This window comes from Onychostruthus taczanowskii, unplaced genomic scaffold (genome assembly GCF_017590055.1).
Source record: "Onychostruthus taczanowskii isolate IOZ18803 unplaced genomic scaffold, ASM1759005v1 scaffold32, whole genome shotgun sequence".
Taxonomy (NCBI): Eukaryota; Metazoa; Chordata; class Aves; order Passeriformes; family Passeridae; genus Onychostruthus; species Onychostruthus taczanowskii.
The window spans coordinates 676434-694734 of record NW_024500572.1 but is presented as its reverse complement, the minus strand read 5'-3'; the positions used below and the strand labels follow the sequence as shown (position 1 = coordinate 694734).

The following is an 18301-nucleotide window of genomic DNA, read 5'->3' as shown; positions in this document are numbered from 1 at the left end:
CATAGGCAGAGCTCACAGGAAAAGCTCCTAATGACCACACGTGCACTTTATGTTCATGTGAAAGCAGCAAGCACATTTTCCATCCAGACCAACTGCACAGCCAGAGCAACAGATGCCAGGAATGGGTCTGTCCACAAGAAACACCAGCACTGTTACTTTGAGAAGAAGAATGTGTCCCTCATCATCACAATCACTACCAGTCAACACGAACTGCAATTCAACCCTGAACTCTTGTCTAGCCACCACCAAGAAGGAGTGGAAAAAATACATCTCATAAATTAAACAATCTTTGATTTTAATTCCTTATACAGAGTAATATCCCATTACTAATATACTACCACTTTTCCAGAGAAATGAACCAAAACTAGACATTTGGGGGTTTGGGTTCCTTGTTTTCCCACACTCACTTTGCTGTAACAGAAGATTTGCATCACTGCACATGCGCTCTGCACATCTCTAGCTATGGGGAACACCCTGAGGGGATACAAGGAAATCCTGCCTAATACACTTGCCAAGCCTCCATTTCAATAAAATTGAGAGAAAAAGAAAATGAAACCAGCAGCTCTATGGGTTGAGATATCATTAGAGAGCAACTTGCAGGAAGCTTTCTGCCCAGGATGACACAGAAGAATACAAAATGCTCGGCAGAAGACAAACAGAACAAGTCACTAAAATATTCACTTGGTTTTTGCTGTCTACTTAAACTTGAAATTTGAAATCAATGAAATCCAGTTTCATATGGAGACATTCATAATGAAAAAGGCTCCTCAATCTTTAGTTTCACAATATGCATCCCAAAAGTGTTTGGCATCTTATGGGAGATGCTGTTTTTATTCTAGACTTAAACCAGGCATGGAACCTGGAGCTCACATAAAATATGGAAGTTTCTGTTGTACTCCAGTGGAGCTGATGAATTTCCATTTAAACAAGAGAACAAAACACCAACATTATTGTGCTGACTATTACTGTATATAGTCTGTTTTCATTAGCATCAGCTGGACCTGGTTATTTTTTGACTGAAGATTTCCCAAGAACTTCTTCCCACCTTTGATAACAAACAGCAAAACGCTGAACTGACTGAGGGCCAGCATTGGCCTCCTACGACTGACTGAGGAAAACTGCTGAAGACAAAGCTGTGAACTACAGTCACAGAGCATAATCTCCTCTGCCCTTACACATCCCTGTACTGTTAGGCTGACAGTGCATTAACACACGTGGATTATATCACCACTGACAAGTTGGCCTGGTAGGATCTTTAGCTCATTATTGAAAACAACATTTCATTTCTCAGGCTGGAGCTCTGCATTTTACAAGATAAAAGCAAAGCAAAATCACAATAGTATTCTCAAGTCTTCAACATTATTACCTGAAAGATTTGGAAACTGTGCAGTACAAGGTGTGTTGCCATGGTTCTGAGTAATAAGCAGCAGCCCTATACACAATAGACAGCTGATTGCTGTTGCATGTTAAAAGCCTTTGTATCTCTTTAGGAAAACTTTGTCATCGTGTCATAAATGAGAGTTTTTCTATTAGCAACAAAAAAGCATCAAAGTAACATGCCCTGTAGTAGTACTCATGCCTGATGTATTTTTTGTCTGTTCATCTTACTCTGTGGAGGGGGTGGGAATCAACCTTTTACACTGTGAAGTTCATTCTATAAATCTCTGGAACACTCTGGTCTTTCCAGTGTATTAAGGCATAGCAGTGCAGATGGAGTCTGTCACCAAAAAATAAACAATTGCGTTAAAGACAGATATCTGTATCTGTGTCCTGGATACCCGACGTGCAAGATCAATAGCACAGCTAACACCAGTGGCTCTGGAATCTCCTGATCCCAGGTTTCATGGAATCACAGAATTCTTTAGGCTGGTAAGACCCCGAGATCATCGAATGCCACTGCTAAGCCAGCACTGCCCTGTTCACCCCTGACCACGTCCCCAGGCACCACATCTACAGCCTCTTAAATCCTTCCAGGCATGGGGACTCCACCACTTCCCTGGGCGGCTGTGCCAGGGCTTGATAACCCCTTTGGTGAAGCAATTTTTCCTAATACATCTTTCAAAAGAGATGTGACATTTCAGAATGAAATCACATATGAATGCTATAATTGCTGAGTTGGCAGTAAAAGAAATGCTGTATTCTGTAAAATTGAAATGCCATTTATTCCAGTCCTGGAATAAACTGCAATCTCAGTCCAACACTATGTTAATGCAGTGTTAGGGCAGCAAACTCAAACACAGCAAAAGGCAGGGAATGAAGTTCATACTCTTACTGCACTGTGAGCCTATCCAAAGCACTGATGACATTGCTTATAATAAAATACATCATTTACAACCTAGCTGGGCAATCACAAGCTACTGGTGTGCAATGTGAATGAAGCAATCTCTTGAAAAGACTCTGAATTCTAATCCCTGCTGCTAATGCATTTCCAATTGCAACTTTAGAACAGGACTTGCATAGGCACTGCATTTAGGGAACATTTGAGAAGCCTTATAATTTTGTTCCTTTATTCTTTACCTGTTCTAAGGAAAAAAGGAGGAGAATGGAATTTGATACAGGGAGTGCCATAGAAATACATAACTATGTATTCTGCCTTCTGTCAATAAGTTCAGTTGTGGGTACAAACTAATTAGTAAAAATAACTCACTTAATGAAAAAGAAAAGTGCTGATGTCTGGAAGTGTAAAAGGGCGTTAAGAATAACCAATAATTTTTTTTAATAGGGATATTTATAAGCAGGGCTCTTCACCAGTATGTTTGCAGAATCACAGATTAAATGCATATGCTCTGATTCCCCTGTGAAGACTAAACCACGTGAAAACTTTGTTTTCCTGCCAAAATGTAAGTGCTGATGCACAGTATCTGCTCGGTAGAAATGTATACTTCTCCTAATTTATATGTCACAGGAATGCTCAGAATCATCTAAATTAAGTATTGCAAAAGTGCATTCACCTTTTGGCTGAGGCCATCGATGGAAACTTTTAAGTTCCGAGGAAGCTTTAAATGCACACAAAAATATGTGCACTGCCTGTGTGCTGGTTTTCTGACTGGAACTGTAAACAAGCTCGAGGGCTCCAAGAAGGAATCACTGAGTTGTGTGAAGTCATGCCATCAGGACGTTCCAACTCTATTCAGCATGCAGGATATCAGACACCTGCTACAGCATCTCATCAAAGCTTTTAAATGTTGCACTAAGTACCTGTTTCTTTGGTCCAATAAAACACTGCCAGTCAGTCTGAGATACAGGAATTTTAATCTGAAAAACGGCACAGAAGATAACGGTGGGGCAGCCAACTCCAACAGCTTGTACCTCTGTAGATTTCAGATCTCCATAACAGAAACCCTTCATAATCCAAAGCAGAGCAACCAGCTCAGCTCAGCAGCAGCATCTTCTACCCCACCAAAAGTACAGAAAGGAGGTAACAGATGCCTCGGGAAACTGCCAGACTGTTTGTAATGGTCAGCCAAGGAAAGATCCTTCCCCTCAGGTTTTCCCATCTCATCCTCTGTGTTTCTGACTAGCGCATGGCTTCCCCCAAGTCTTTCCGTCTCGAACTGTATAGCACTCAAGGCATTACAGAGAGAGAGGTGAAGGGCTGGCTGTGCAAAGTAAGAAACAAGATGCAGTGAAACAGAAGCGATTAAGACTTACCTTTGGAAAAAACTGCTGCCAGGCTCAAGAGGAGAGGCGACAACAGATGCCCCATATTGCTAATCCAGGAAGCACACATCCTACGGTTTGCGGAGCACTTAGGGATCAGTTTCACACACTTGGTAGTCAAAATCAAAACCGGTCAGCTGGAGAGGCTACATTTTCAGAAAAGGTCATCTGGAAAGCGCAAAAAGCATTTCCTTCGCACAGAAGACTTACTTCTTTAGCGTTAACCCTCCCCCTTCCTCCCTCTTTCTTCAAAACAGATGATGCTGTGACAAAACACCCCTCTCCTCGCAGTAAATAAAAAGGAGTCAGTTTGGACTCAGACGCCGGCGGAGCCGCAGCCGCCCAAGGCGGGCGAGCAGCGCCGTGGCCGGCAGCCCCGTGTCCGTGCCGGGCGCTGGGCAGGGCCGGCTCGGGGCAGCGCTGCCCTCCCGCCCGCCGCGGGATGCGCTTCACACGGCCAGCGCCCGCATCGCGGGGAGCGGCGCGGCGGCTCCCGGGCGGCACCGAAGTTTTCCTTTAGGCGATGTTCATCAGCCCGGGAATCATCCACACGCGCAGGGCTTGGTGCTGCGCGCTCTTTTTTCTTTCGTTCAAGTTCTCAATTTCCTCGTTGACCTGTCTGACTTTGCGCACGAGAGGCAGATCACAGGGAGGAGGTGACGGCCGGCGAGGCGCTCAGGGCTGCCGGGGCCGGCGGCGGCGGCCGGCGCGCACCTCCCGCCCCGCGGCCCGGCCCGCCCGCCCGCGCCGGCCCCGCCGCATCCCGCGGGCTGCTGGGGGTACCGGGCTGAGCCGCCGCCGCCGCCGCCGAGAACAACAACGCGGCACCGCCAAACAAATAAATAAATAACGCCGACCCAAGCCCCGCCTCACCCCCGGCGGCCCGGCAGCCCCAATCCCCGGGCAGCGGGGCGCGGAGCGGGGCGGAGCGGGGCGGGCCGGAGATGCGCGGACCGGCGCCGCTGCCCGGCCCCTGCACGGTTCCTGCCCAGCCCCTGCCCACGTCCTGCCCGGCCTCCGCTGCCCAGCTCCTCCCGGAGGTGGCAGCGGCGCCGATCCCCGGCTCATCCTCGGAGGGCAGGGCACAGGACAGGGCACAGGGCCGGGCACAGGGCAGGCAGAGGCAGCTCCGGGAGCACGGACAGGCAGAGCATCCCCAGCCGCTTCGGCAGCGTCCCCGAGCCCGCCCGGACGGACGCGCACCCAGACACCGCATCCCTGCGGCTGCCAGGAGCGACGCGCTGGCCTGAGCGTGCTGCTGCACGTGGCGAGGCTTTGGCTCCTTCCCTCGTCTCAGTTTGCCGTGTTTGCGGCTCTCCCCAAGCCACTGCAACAGTCGTGAGCCAAATCAAGTGCGGTGCAGGCAGAATAGGGAAATAATGTGAGAGGTGTGTAATGGAATACTTCGTATATGTTGCAAAACCAGCAGCAAAAATACCGACTTTTGGTCTAAAACAGTCTCCAAAAGTGCTGGAGGCAAATAACTGACCTCAGGTTTTCCGTTACAGAGGGTTTCAATACTAACCCAAACATTTGGTCAAGCTTAATAATGAAATTTATATTACCCTTGGCAGATAGAATTGCAGCAAAATACAATTTACCGCAGCCAAAACAAAACAAAACAAAACAAGAAGTAGCTACAAGAATTTATCGTCATTTTCTTCCTTCTTGGAGTACATGTTTGGGAGCAATAAAAACATTTGTCTGTATATCAACATCCACAACACTGAAGCTGTAAATAGTCTATCAAAATAAACTTTGCACACTTTCTGTTTGCCAACACTGAGAAGTACATGATTACCCATGCAGTGAGAAAAGGCTGCATTTTGTGTGGTAGTGTGAATTCATTTTAGAAGTTCATGTCAGCTTTGGAAGGATTCCCAGCTCCTGAGAGGCTCCCCAGAGCTGAAATGAAGCACATGTCTAGAACTGGCATTGCACTGCAAACAGAAATGTACCAGCTCAGAACATCCCCCACCTGACAGAGGATAGATAACTGCTATTGACAGATGTTGTGGCCAAACCTTGCAGTGTTGTACAACATAAGAGAATTATTATTAAACAACACTCTATCCCAGATACAGCAGTCATGCTCTGGAGGAGGAAGTCAGTGTCCAGCTTCATTCAGTGGCAGGGTGGAATGTGCCAGGATAACATTGCAGTTAATCTGTGTTCTGGTGAAGAAGCTTTAAAAAGAAGCCTCTGCAAAGTATGAAAAGTGCAAAGGAAGAGCTTTCTCTCCAGATACAGGTGTGGGCAGTTTAGTCACCAAAGTAATTTAAGAAAAAAAGGTACGGGAATAATAAGAAAACCAAACCAAGATTCTCTTCTCTTCTACAGTTTCTGCCTCTATGCTTTTACATTCAGTTATTTTGTGCACCATTTGGAGATGTTTTGTGCACAGGCTTTAAGGCCTTGCAGTCATTTAGGGTAACTAGAATGAAAGAAGGGCAGAAGTTGTTATAGAAATGCAGAGTGAGAGAGAGTTTTAATGCCAGCCATATTATGTTTGCAAAATTAGCTCCTTTCCCTTCTCTTCATATTTTGCAACATCGTTGTTGAAACAACAGACTTGAAAGCACTTCATTTTTCAGCCCAAATAGGAAACTATGGAACCTAGGATCCTTCTTCTAGGATGCTGCTACTCACTGAACAGATTAATTTTTTAATTTGATCTTGTGAGAGGGAAAAAAATTAATCTAAGCTATTACTTTTTCCTTAAGGTTTTTTAAAGTGATTCTGAAAGGTCACTAACTAATTATTAAATTTTATGCATCAATACTCTTCTCCTCCAGAGCATTCCACAGACATTTTACTTTTAGTAGGTAGTAATGGACACTTAATATTTCATCAGCATCCTCCTAATTTTCTTCTACTATCCTGTTATGCCCACAAACCAGATTTGGGTCTCGAGTCCCTCTCAAAGCCAAGTGACTTTGAATAAACTGTTGTCTTCAGTCCCTCCAGAGATAAGCAAGTGCACCCATTTCTTGCCCTGCCCAGAAATAATCTCACTTTTGGTTTAGTGGGCATTTTGCTGAAGTACCAACTGAAGGTCAGGCCACTCAAATTTCCCCCTGCAGAGTGGGTGTCCCAGTTCCAGTTTGTGCCCACGAGTGCAGATGGCAGCACATCAGCTGTGCAAACTCTGTCCTGGCCAACGCTTCTGGGATGAAAACCTTTCCTGTGCACTGCTCGTGGAAATCACAGCAATTCATACAGCTCATAATGAGAAAACATCTTCCTGTTTCATTAGCAATATGTTATTTTGGCAAGAATGCCATCTTTTCTGGGTGATTAACACAACTAATTGTGAAGGAAGAGCTGGCATTAGGAAAACATGAGAGAGTGGGAAGACTTGAAAACCCACAACCTAATGGAAAAGGTAGAAAACTGATTAATCCACACCCAACAAGGTAATGAAAAGATCCATCCACACCCTGAGACTTCTTGGTTCATCTGCAGTGTGGTACATTAACTTTATGTCATTAGAATTGTTAATTGTTCTGATCAGTTTATCAATTCCCATTTTTGCTTGAGGTTGGTTTTTTTAAGCAGCAATCTCCCCTCTTTGACAGGCTAAAAGCACACGTCTGGGGGAAGCCCCACTGATAAGGCAAAGAGCTGCACAAGGGAAAACTGGAGCCAGGTACATGAGCAAAAATGTTCCTCTGCCCAGTATTTCACATCTAGATAGACAGATAGATATAGATGCAGATATCTTAATAAATAAATCTATAGAGATAGATAAAAAGACATGGAAATGCAGAATATGCCTAGTGATCTGAAAGCAAACAATTCATTCCAAAAGCCAGCTGCATTTAAAAATTGTCTCTCAGTGCCCACAGACCTGGAAGAACTGGGCATGTTATTGAGTCTTTTAACCTGAGCAGTTAGACATTTTTCTCCAAAAATATTTTTCACTTTCAATTAAACTCTGAGGGAAAAATCCTGGTGCTGCTGAAGTCAGTGCATGCCTTGCCATTGATTTTTACAGAGAGATTTTTACTCCTATTTTTTTTTTCTCCATTGCTTGGGATTGCACAAAGGGCATTGAAATGGATTATCTGGGTTTGCAACTGCACAACATTCGAAGAGAGGAGCAATTAGAGTCAGAGATTCAGAAGATGAAAAGGCATCAGCATGATCAGCTTGACCTCCCAGCAATTTTATACAATTTCATGTGTTGTCTCCAAAACACTGAGCAGCGATGAGGCAGCAGGTGTACTGTGACTGCCAGTTAGAATGCACAGGGGAAGTTGTTCCATTACTATTTCATGTTTCTCTCTCTTATTTCCTCACCACATCTAGCTGTGGTCTGCTCTCTCTTTGTGTAATGCAGTTTTTGGGGAAGGGCCTTCCTTTGGGTTCTCGTGTACCCCACGTCTTGGCCAGCTGTGCCACAGCCACAGCTGAGTCTCTTTGTGATGCTCCCACAGAAATGCTCTGAAAGTCAGAACAGCTTAATGGGAGATGCCACAAAGACCACACCGAGTCACACGCTTCAGTTGCCTCTTAATTTCTGCATCTTATGCTTTTTTGACATTAAGCAGCACCTAGATTTTTGTTTCAGTGACAGCAGGATGAAGCATTAAATCTTTGTTAATTTGACTAAAACTAATTCTCATCTGTTCAAACCACACAGGGAAATAAAAAATTAAATCACTTGATTTCCTTATAATGCCTCTGTTTTATGAGAAAAGCGGAGTCACTGAAAAATCTTGGCCAGGCTGAAAGCAAGATCTGTTTGACAGCTTGTATTTCTGCTGGCTGTGGCAGTGCCCCTTGAGTGCCATCTCCTTAATGATCAAACACCAGCCTCAGTGGGGATCAGCATTCCTGCAGCTCTGCTCTGTGGTGCTGGCCTTGCTGTCAGCTCACAACCGCTGGAAAAGGAGATGATGTCAGAATTTCCACTCTCCTTTGCTTGTTTCCAATGAAAACTCAGAAATATCTCAGTTCCAAATGATTTCCTTTGTCATTCTAAAAGTGACAAAGGACCTTATCTCAACACAGCTAGGCTCTTATCAGCCAAATCAACAGCACTCTAATAGGCAAAGGTGTATCTAAGAGAGCTTTTTGATTTGAATTAATGAACTAATACATTAACCTGCTTCATCTGACAGTAGAATTTTAAAAGCTGCTGTGGCTGCAAGTTACTGTACTCATATCACAATAAAGCAAAATGATTGGTAAGGACCAAATCATACAAGACACAGAGGCCAGCTCAGAGAAAACTCAGTAAATAAACAAACCAATATGTGTGCACCTCAGGGAAAAGCCAGTATGAGAAGAAATATCTATATTGTGAGAAAATGAACAGGTACAAAAGCACCCATACCTGCCGAGTTACTAGAGGCAGAGTGATCCAAGTGGCTGGAATGTCAATGCTCACAGGCACTGTCCACCTGGAAATCTGATAACATTCCCAGGGAGCAGCTGGAAACTCTGGTTTGTAGGAGCAGATAAAGTGAAAGAGCAGACCAGATGTTATTCTGCCTGACCTGAGATGTAACTAAAGACAAGTTGATGTGATGCAACCAAGGAAGGCAAAGCCCATTTAAAATTACTCTGGAGATATGAAAACCTTGCCTGCATGTACTGCTAGCTTCCTTTTCTGGAAAACCAAGACAGAGATTCCTTAATTCATCATTTAGACCTTCATTTTCAATATGAAAAAATACTGAAAATACAGCAATTCTATTAATAGGATTAAAAAAGCAACTTTTATGCCTTATCAACTGACTTTTTTTAGTAGAAGGGTCATTAAATGCATTAATTATAATCTGTAACACAATATTGTAAGGAGAGGTCCAATCTTCAGTGATTAGAATTTTTTTTCTGAGAAGCAGTTGATGTTCTGTGCTCAACATCTCTTGGAAAGAAGGAGCCCAGTGCTGCAGAAACCTCTCGGGGAGCATTTTAGTGCCCCAGGCTGGTTACTGTGACCTGGAGCCAAAGGTCTGGAGTTTCTCAGTCCCCATGGAACACGAGCTTACAGCTGGCTGTAGGTTAGGCTGAAATACATAGAGAAACAGCACAGCCCAAGAATTTGGGAGGAACGAGAAACCCACAAACCCAGCGGATAAACACATATGGTGCCGACTCGTGTGGACACGTTAGACCTTCGAGCAGTCGCCTGCTTGGCAGCGCCAATATCCCTGAAATTCCCAGGAATTTAAATGGGCTCGTCGCTGCGGCACAGCCCGAGCTGGTTTGCCACAGACGCCGGCTACTGATGGAGTGCCAGTGACCCCTAGTGCTGCAGTTACTCACTGAGCCTCCAGACACCATCCTGACACCAAAGCACAACATATTTTCTCCTCAAAACGAGACAAGAATTGATATCTGAACTAAATATGTATCCAAAATGTATAAATTATAGTGAAATAAATGGCATGAGGAAACAGTAAACCAAGGGTGTTAGAGGAAAAAGCAAAACTTATAGTTATTAAACTTTTCCATTTCTAGATATCAAAGAATAGTTAGCTGGGTCACTTAAAACACACTGACTGATTGTCTTGCTTAATATGGTTTCAGAAAGAATGGGATTACTTAAATTACTGAATCATACAGAAAATATTTGTCTGGTTCCCTTCTTGGATCTCTGGTGGCTACTGAAGAATCATTGTTGCCCAAAATATTGGGTATGTTTTTCTGCAGTATTTTGTCTGCATACCAAATTCAGTGTGCTTTAGATCACACTGTGTATTTAGGGTTGGTCTATAAAGTGTAAGTCTAATCGATTTTTAATGGAGGATAAATGTTTGTAATGTCTAATTAAGTCTGTTATTTGCTAATAGGTAATACCCTACAGTAATGTGATTATTGCATTTTTTACTATTATATCCATGTTGTAATGCTACTAGAGGTTAATAATTTATTGGCTCTTTATTAAATATTTATGAATGGAAGATCCAGTGCAGCAAAATGAGTAGTTACATAGAGTCAATATTACATAGTAGTTACATGAAGCCAAATTCAAACCTACTGTAGAAGACAGTGAACCTTTTACCTCCAAAGCCAGATTTGATAACTCCATTGCAGAATGATAAGAGACAGGAACATCAAACACATCAAGAGGAAAGATTTGCAATACAGAAACATGTTAGATTTAAAAGTAATTTCCATAAAGACATTTTAAATTAAACAGTTCCTCTTTTTGCCTCCTTCTGTGGGTTTTTTGGTGGTTTGGGGGGTGTTTAAGCTGTCTAGTAGGGCCCATAGAGCTCTTCCTGTCTGGCCTCGCTTACACTGAAAATACCAGAGGCAACCAAGGCAAGCAGGTTCCACAGAAGGTCTTAAAGGAGTCACAGGGACACTTGTGTGTAAGTTTAACATCTGTACAGCAAGGCTACAGCCGCCCTCTCCAAAGCACTAAAGGGCTAAAAGTCACTGGAAGCAATTAAAGTGTCTGCAAACTGATTACTGAGCCAAGCTCCTGAGGTGTATTCAGTTCCATTCAGTTCCAACATTCTCCAGGGATCTTAGCCCCTGGTTTTTACACAGAAAATGCTTGATCAGCAATGGGGAATAAACAGGAGGCAGAAGAATTCATGACATGTATAATGCACATATTTACTTTTCAAGATTTCCTCAAAGCAGGCAGAAATTGCATGCAGTTCAGCTCCAGTCACACTGAAATTTTTGCCTTTTTTTCCCAAAGCCCTCATTCTTATCACAGATGGGAGAGCATATGGTAGGAAGCCCTTACACTATACTGCAAACAGCTTCCATGCTATAGTAGATTTCATATTGAAACTGCAGCGTCAGTAAACGGGAGGAAGCAACGGAAGATATCCAGAATATTTTAACCTTCTCACTATAAACATTGGCTGTCCTTGCAGTTGGAGCTGCTGGAGAAGAAATTGGGGAGGGGAAAATTACACTAGCTCTGTGAATGTGTGACAAAAAAACCCCCAAACCAACGACTCTGAGAACAAGATCCTGTGCAAAATAAACAAATTTGCATGCAGAATTGGGAAGCTGAGGGATTAGAACCGGCAATGAATGTACAGTAGCAGAGCTGGAAGAAAAAATAAATTCAGAGAATAAGTTGGTTCGGGAATTTAAGAAGATTGGGCTTTTTTCTTTGTATGGATTAACTTTAAACTAGGTTTACCAGGAACTACCTATGATGCTCAACACTCCACTGAAGGGAGCTGCTGGTGTTTGGTCCCACAGCACTGCTGTTATAATTATCTGTCCCCAAGCCACAGAAGAGGCACAAGTTTGAGGATGTCCATGATCTGGCACTCATTGATCAGACAGCCAATTAAAACCTCAATTACGTTCAGCATAATTTCAGGTTTTTTTCTCCAGCACCATTTCAAGTTGTTTTGTACCCAGAAAATTGAATTGACAATTGCCAGGTTAGTGACACCATTACAGAGTGAGTAATGCCCTCAGCAATAATGTTGGGGTGATTTAATTAAACAGTGTAAGTTAATATCATGGAATTGATGCAATTCAGATTATTTTACCTGAAGTGCTGATATATAGGAATGAACACAATTTTTGTTTGCTTTCTGTGCTGCTGAAGATCCCAGTCATGTAGTCCAAGGCAAGTGCAGCTTTGCTTATTTGACTGTTTATATAAAGTAATAGCTATTCTGTCACTACCTCATTTTTTTAAGTTTGCAGAGCCTAACAATCCTTTCCCAGTACCCATTTCATGTGTAGAAATAAAGCTCTCTTCCTGGAACATTATCGCCCGCTTTTAATAGCCACATTTAATCTTTGTTTAACAAGAAGTATTCCAGAAAAATTTACAAGTACTTGTCAGAAAACATTGCGGGATCTTTTTGCATTATTAGAGTTTTGTATTGATTAAACCCATGGTCTGTAAAAGGTGTAATAAACCAGCTGTCATTATGAAATGGAGTTCACAAGGTAAGCTACATCCTTCTGCAATTCTTGTTTTATTTAAGAGCAGCTGATTTCATTTATTTGTTGTTCTCTCTGTGAGCTTGGCACAACATTTGAACTGAAGAATGTGCTGTGGTGCTGTCGTAACTCTGCTGCTGCAGGACAGGAGGAGTCACTGTGCTCAGCCAAAATTACAGCCTGGGAGACCAGACTGGGAGAAGCATCACTGGGTTCAAGCTTAGAGCACAACAGAGTAGTTTAGATTAAGCTAAACTTTGCAAACGGTCTGATCAAGGAAAAAGAAAGTGATTTCTCTCTAATGTCCTTGTAGTTAATGATAGAAAAGACAGCCATGCACTTCTCAACAAAGGGGGTTACGGCCTGTCCAAAAATGAAGCAAAGCAAACAGCATGAGCAGTTACTAAACACATCCATTCCAGCCAGTGAAAACAATGACAGTGAAAAAATTATTTCCTATTGAAGAAGGACACAAACAACACACTCAGCACACACTAAGCAGCAAAGCTGTTCAATTAAATGTGCCATTAATAAGTAAATTATTTGCCTGTGTTAGATAAACAACATTTGCATTATAGGAATTAACAACCTTCATATTAAGCAAAGGAAAATTAATTTTAATCCCAGGCTGTGCAAGAAAGCTGTTTTAGAGGAAAGATGATGGCATGAGAGGTGTCTCAATTCCTGGTTTTTAAAGAGTTATGCAGTGAAGTACAATACACTGGTAAAAGAAGGGAAATACACAGAATTTTCCATGCTGAATTGAACTCTATAATGACAAAGAGGCTATAGCTCATTTTTTTCGTCTAAGGGGTGCAGCCACATTTTCTAAAATAGTTGTTTCTTTTCCCTTAACACCACCAATACCCCAATAGAATCAGTTGTGGAAACAAAACTGGACACTTTTCAATGTGGTTTTCTTCTGTGTTTAGAAAAAACTCCAAACTTCTATAATTGCCAGTGCCTTAGAAAATGACCAAATAAAAAATCCAGACTGTTAGAGGGCTCTTGCAATACAATACCATGTTCCTTCCTTAAAAATAAAGGAAAACAAAACAAAAATTTATCTATCTGATATGGGGGTTTTTGCCTTTTAAAATGTAATAACACATTCCTGCTTTATGCAAAATATCATGGCAGGTGCATGTACATCCCTTCTCCTGCAAGATGGGCTAGGTGTGTCTTTTTTCATGGAAAGTTTCATTGGGTATAACAGGAGTTATAACACAGCTGCTCAGCATCCTACTCTGTCTATATTTTTGAACTGCAACAGTGCTTTTAAAAGAACATGTAGACTGCAACAGTTTATTGTCATTAAGTTCTTTTTCTAAGCTCAGGACAGGAATTTTGAATTTTAAATCAGTGTATTTTCATTCCAGTGAGCATTTGCCAAGGCTTTTCCATATCTCTAGGGTGTCAGCAAAGGCTTGGGGCACACTGGGGTGTTTTCCTTCCCCTTCAGCTGCTGCTCCCAGAGCTGCCCTCTCTGGGGCTCAGAGCTCTGCCTTATTGCACCTTTTGTTTCTTCATTAACTCCATCCAGTGACCCTGGAGTGCTGCAAAAGCTGATCACTTCTTTCCTAATTGAATCAAAGTGCAGCGTGCTGCACACAAACTTGGGCACCTCTTTGATCCTTCCCAAACAAAGCAACTTTCAGCACTCTGGGATTTAGCTCTGTGTTAAGACCAAAAGTACAAATTCGATTATCTGCTCCGTGGTTGGTGGGGGCAAGAGTTCCAAGCCAGTGCTGTTGGGAAGGGTTACAACAAATGTAATATTTCTTGCTAACTTTCAGCACTCTGGGATTTAGCTCTGTGTTAAGACCAAAAGTACAAATTTGATTATCTGCTCCGTGGTTGTGGGGGCAAGAGTTCCAAGACAGTGCTGTTGGGAAAGGCTACAACAAATGTAATATTTCTTGCCGAGGCCTTCCCCTCTGGCATTAGGTATCTACAAGAATCCTCCTATCACAGATATTTTGTTCTATTTTTTTTTAAGATAAAAAGCCTAAAATGTCAACAGCACCCCTATCCCTTAGCATTTAGAAAAGTAGATTTAAACTACATGATTTCATGTGTCTGTGAAGGCCTACTCTAAAACAAACCTTCTATTAATTTAGAAATCTGGGGGGCATTTAACTTTACTGAAAGAATGAGTTTCAAAGAAATTGAAATGTACATGAGAGAATGCACAAAAATCAGTCTTTTAATAAATAACCCACACAGTCAACTGCTTATGATCAACCATGCTCAGGAGCTGATTGTTATTTCAGGATTACACACAAATGGCCAGGGATAGAATCTGGCCATAGAACATGTCCTGTTGCACTTCTTTAAGATAGTGATCTTAAAAAGAAAGCAGTAAATGGAAGCAGATTTTGGCCTGTAGCACATACTTGCATCCAGACATTACTGCTTGGGATGAGCTGCTGGACTAGAGGATGAAAATGTATTTGCTTAACAGAACTGGAAACAATTGAGTGTGCATAAAGTAGCTATTTATAGATTCTAGTTCCTTTTCAAGTAGTTTGGTGGCATTTTTCATTTACAGAAGCTCTAACATTGACTGTAAATAGAAATAAGAGTGATGTTATTATCATAACAAGCCTGTCTGGCCTGTAACTCACTTGCACATTCTCTCATGGCTCTGCAGAGAATGAAGCATTTCTTTTCCAGGTATCTATTTTGAATTCTTAATCCTCAGTATACTTGGCAGAAAAACCAAGAGAACAAACAGAAAGGTCCTGGACGGTTGCAGTTAATCCAAATATAAGGGGGGTTGGTTTTGTTATTTATTGTTTATTGCATTAATCAAACTTTGTAAAGTTAGGACAGAAAGAATTATTTCTGTTTGAGCTAAATGCTGTAACTTATTGTAGCTACCATTCTTTTTGCACAACATGTACATCAGAGGGAAAACACGAAGATGACTTTTGCAGCCTTATATTTACAGTTTTCAGAGCTGTAATTATAATTAATTTTAACTTGAGGCAGTACTGATATAATAAAATGGCTCTCACAGAATAACCTTATTTGTTACATGAAAATTCTGTACAATCAAGAAGCCAAAACCCCTGGTGATAAGAAAAGCTTGGTTATCTGTTTTTCAAGCAGCATACATGGGAAGAGGAATCAAAGTCCATCCTTGCTGGCAAAACCCATAGCTTGCAACTGGCAAAAGAAATCTGGAGAATAACCAGGACCTGTACAGCTCTTCTGAGCTGCATGTGGCTGCTACCAGGAGGAAGATAATCCATCATGATAAAAAACAACCATCCATTTTAAACTTGCTTGGCAATGAGGATGTTCTTATTTGCATAATGATGGTTATTTGAATATGATGAGAATTTGCCTGAGCGAGACTCAAGCTCAAACACATTCAAATGTGATACAGTCTGTACAATTTTCTCAAGGATTGCAATTTAATACTATTTATCTAATGAAAGAAAAATAAATATTGGCTGTAACATCCCATTATGCTTGAGAGCCGGTTTTAAATTACACTTGAATAAAGTAACTGAGTGTGGGATGTTCACATTTCCTCAGGGATCAGTAACACTTCCCAAAATGGTGAGAAACCTCATCCTTTTCCAAGTAGCCTCCATCTCAATAAGAGGACTGCAGAGATAACACTGACAAAGTGGAGCCTGTTGCACTTCCAGCATTCCCAGCCACAGCAGCAATGAACTGAACAGCGCTGCACCAGGATGGAATCATACCAAGGAATCACAAAGCCAAGTTTAAGGGGGAAAAATACTCAGAGTGTCTAAAGACTGGCAAATAATCCTTGCCAATATTTATACTAGAAATGACACAGACATCTTATCAGAGAGAAGCATGGCTCATTTTAACCATTTCATAAGGAAACCATGGCTGGGACATTATTTGGGATGTTCAGAGTGTTCCTTCCAGCTCTCAGAGATGACCAGAAGGGAAAAGTCCCTGTCACTTTCATGTATTTCGTAGGTGATTGAGAAAAAAGATCTGTCCATAGGGAGGGAAATAACACCACAGTTACAAATGTCTACATTTTGCACTTCATCTGACACAGACATTGTGACAGCCTCTATTACAGGACTCTGGTTTTATTTCTCTGAAAACTGTGGTGAGTTACTGTTCCAAATGAGAGCTTTGCCATTCACACTCCATAAAAAGCACAATATTTTTGCTATTTTATTGTAGGAAAACCTCCACTTTTTCTCAGGATATTGGATGCCATCTCTAGCAAGAAATAAAAGTCTTCTGATATTTCCAAAAACATAATGCAGTGGGAAGCCCAGCCGTGAATGGTGATGAATGTGCAGTCACCTTGCAATACATTTTTACCAATGCAAAGCCACCAACTCTGGCCAGCCCCTGGCTCTTGGTAATTCCAGATGTCAGTGATTTGAGCAAGGATGCAGTTTTCTGACTGCAGAGCCATATATTTGTCTTGCCAAACCTGAAATAGCCCAAGACTGGATTCTGTGCTGCAGATGCTGTGGATAATTAACCAGCAAATCCAACCATGTGAGAGAGATTATTTTATTTGTGTCTTCAAAGGCATAAGAAAAAATCATGCCCAAGCTTAGTTCAAAGCCAGTCCTCCTCCTATTAAGTCTATGGGATTCTTTGCTGCTGAAGTTAACCTAAAATGACTTCATTGTTCTAATTATGTCTTGAACAAGATTGTCAAAAAGTTCTGTTCTTGTAAAACAAAGAGTGTGCTTGAGGAACAATTGAACTACCTGCAACTGTGGTCTTGAGAAGCTAATAATGCATCTCTAAACCAGAAAAGGATGCAAGCTGGTGTTTTTATTCCAATTCAAATAAAGTGTCTTTTATAAAGTTAGGCTAATTCACTAAGTGAATCACTGATTTTTTTTTTCAGTTTGTTTTGGGGTTTTTTTGTGATGGCTTGCTCTTCTCCATCTGAGCTTCATGAATTTCCACTATCATCTTGTACTGTGGATCCACCATGTAACAGAAACATCTCCAGCTCTGATTAAAACCCCAAAATTTTAATGGAAAGTTGCCACCTATGTCAACATGTCCTGATGCAGGCTGCCTTCCTGGCACCCACAGATGTCCCTACAGCAAACCATCTCAAAAGGGTTCTCACATCAGTCCTGTTGCCACAACTTCTAGCTCCTGCCCCCAAAGCTACTTTTGTGTTAACCCAAGTCATCAAAACCAGCAAGCAGGTCGTTAATAAAGACAATTACAAATTTACCATTCTTCTAAGTGGAGAAGAAAATGCTTTCCAGTCTGGAGCTTGACTGACATTGTAAAACCATATCAACGTGATTTTAGATTTTTCTTTAGAATGTTCTACAAAAATACTTGCTTGCTTTCCAAACAGGAAAATATTTTGATATTTCAAATTGCAAGACATTGAGAGTGGTGAGGAAGTGATCACAGCAACATTTCTACATAATGAAGCAAAGTGTATCAGTTTGACTCTCTAGGATTATTATTCACTGAAGCAGCTAGAGATATAAAAACACCAGGCATTTTATGGTAGCTTTTCCTTTCCTCACACTGGCTTATTTTTGCACTGGGAATGCAGTATATTGGTGGCAATTTATATGCTAATGGCTAAAGTGGTATATAAATTGTGTAACTGCATATTAATGAAGAATGAGGGAGTGTAAGTTATGATGCCTTTATGCAGTGCACAGAGAAGCATTTTCTCATCAACTGTTGATACTTAGTTCTTGAACTGGTCTCTAAATCAAAATTCCCATAAGTTCAGTAGAAGTCAAGGAAACTGTGG

General features: G+C 41.7%; 1 protein-coding gene across 1 annotated transcript in view; it reads right to left on the bottom strand.

Moving 5' to 3' along the window:
- The window catches only part of TMEM132D (transmembrane protein 132D), a 192974-nt gene extending 189222 nt beyond the window's left edge, over window positions 1-3752 (bottom strand). Inside the window, exon 1 of the mRNA XM_041410249.1 lies at window positions 3652-3752. Within this exon, the coding sequence (XP_041266183.1) occupies window positions 3652-3730 (79 nt within the window). The 5' untranslated portion in view covers window positions 3731-3752. The remainder of the gene's footprint in view (window positions 1-3651) is intronic.
- Window positions 3753-18301: the final 14549 nt, after the last annotated feature.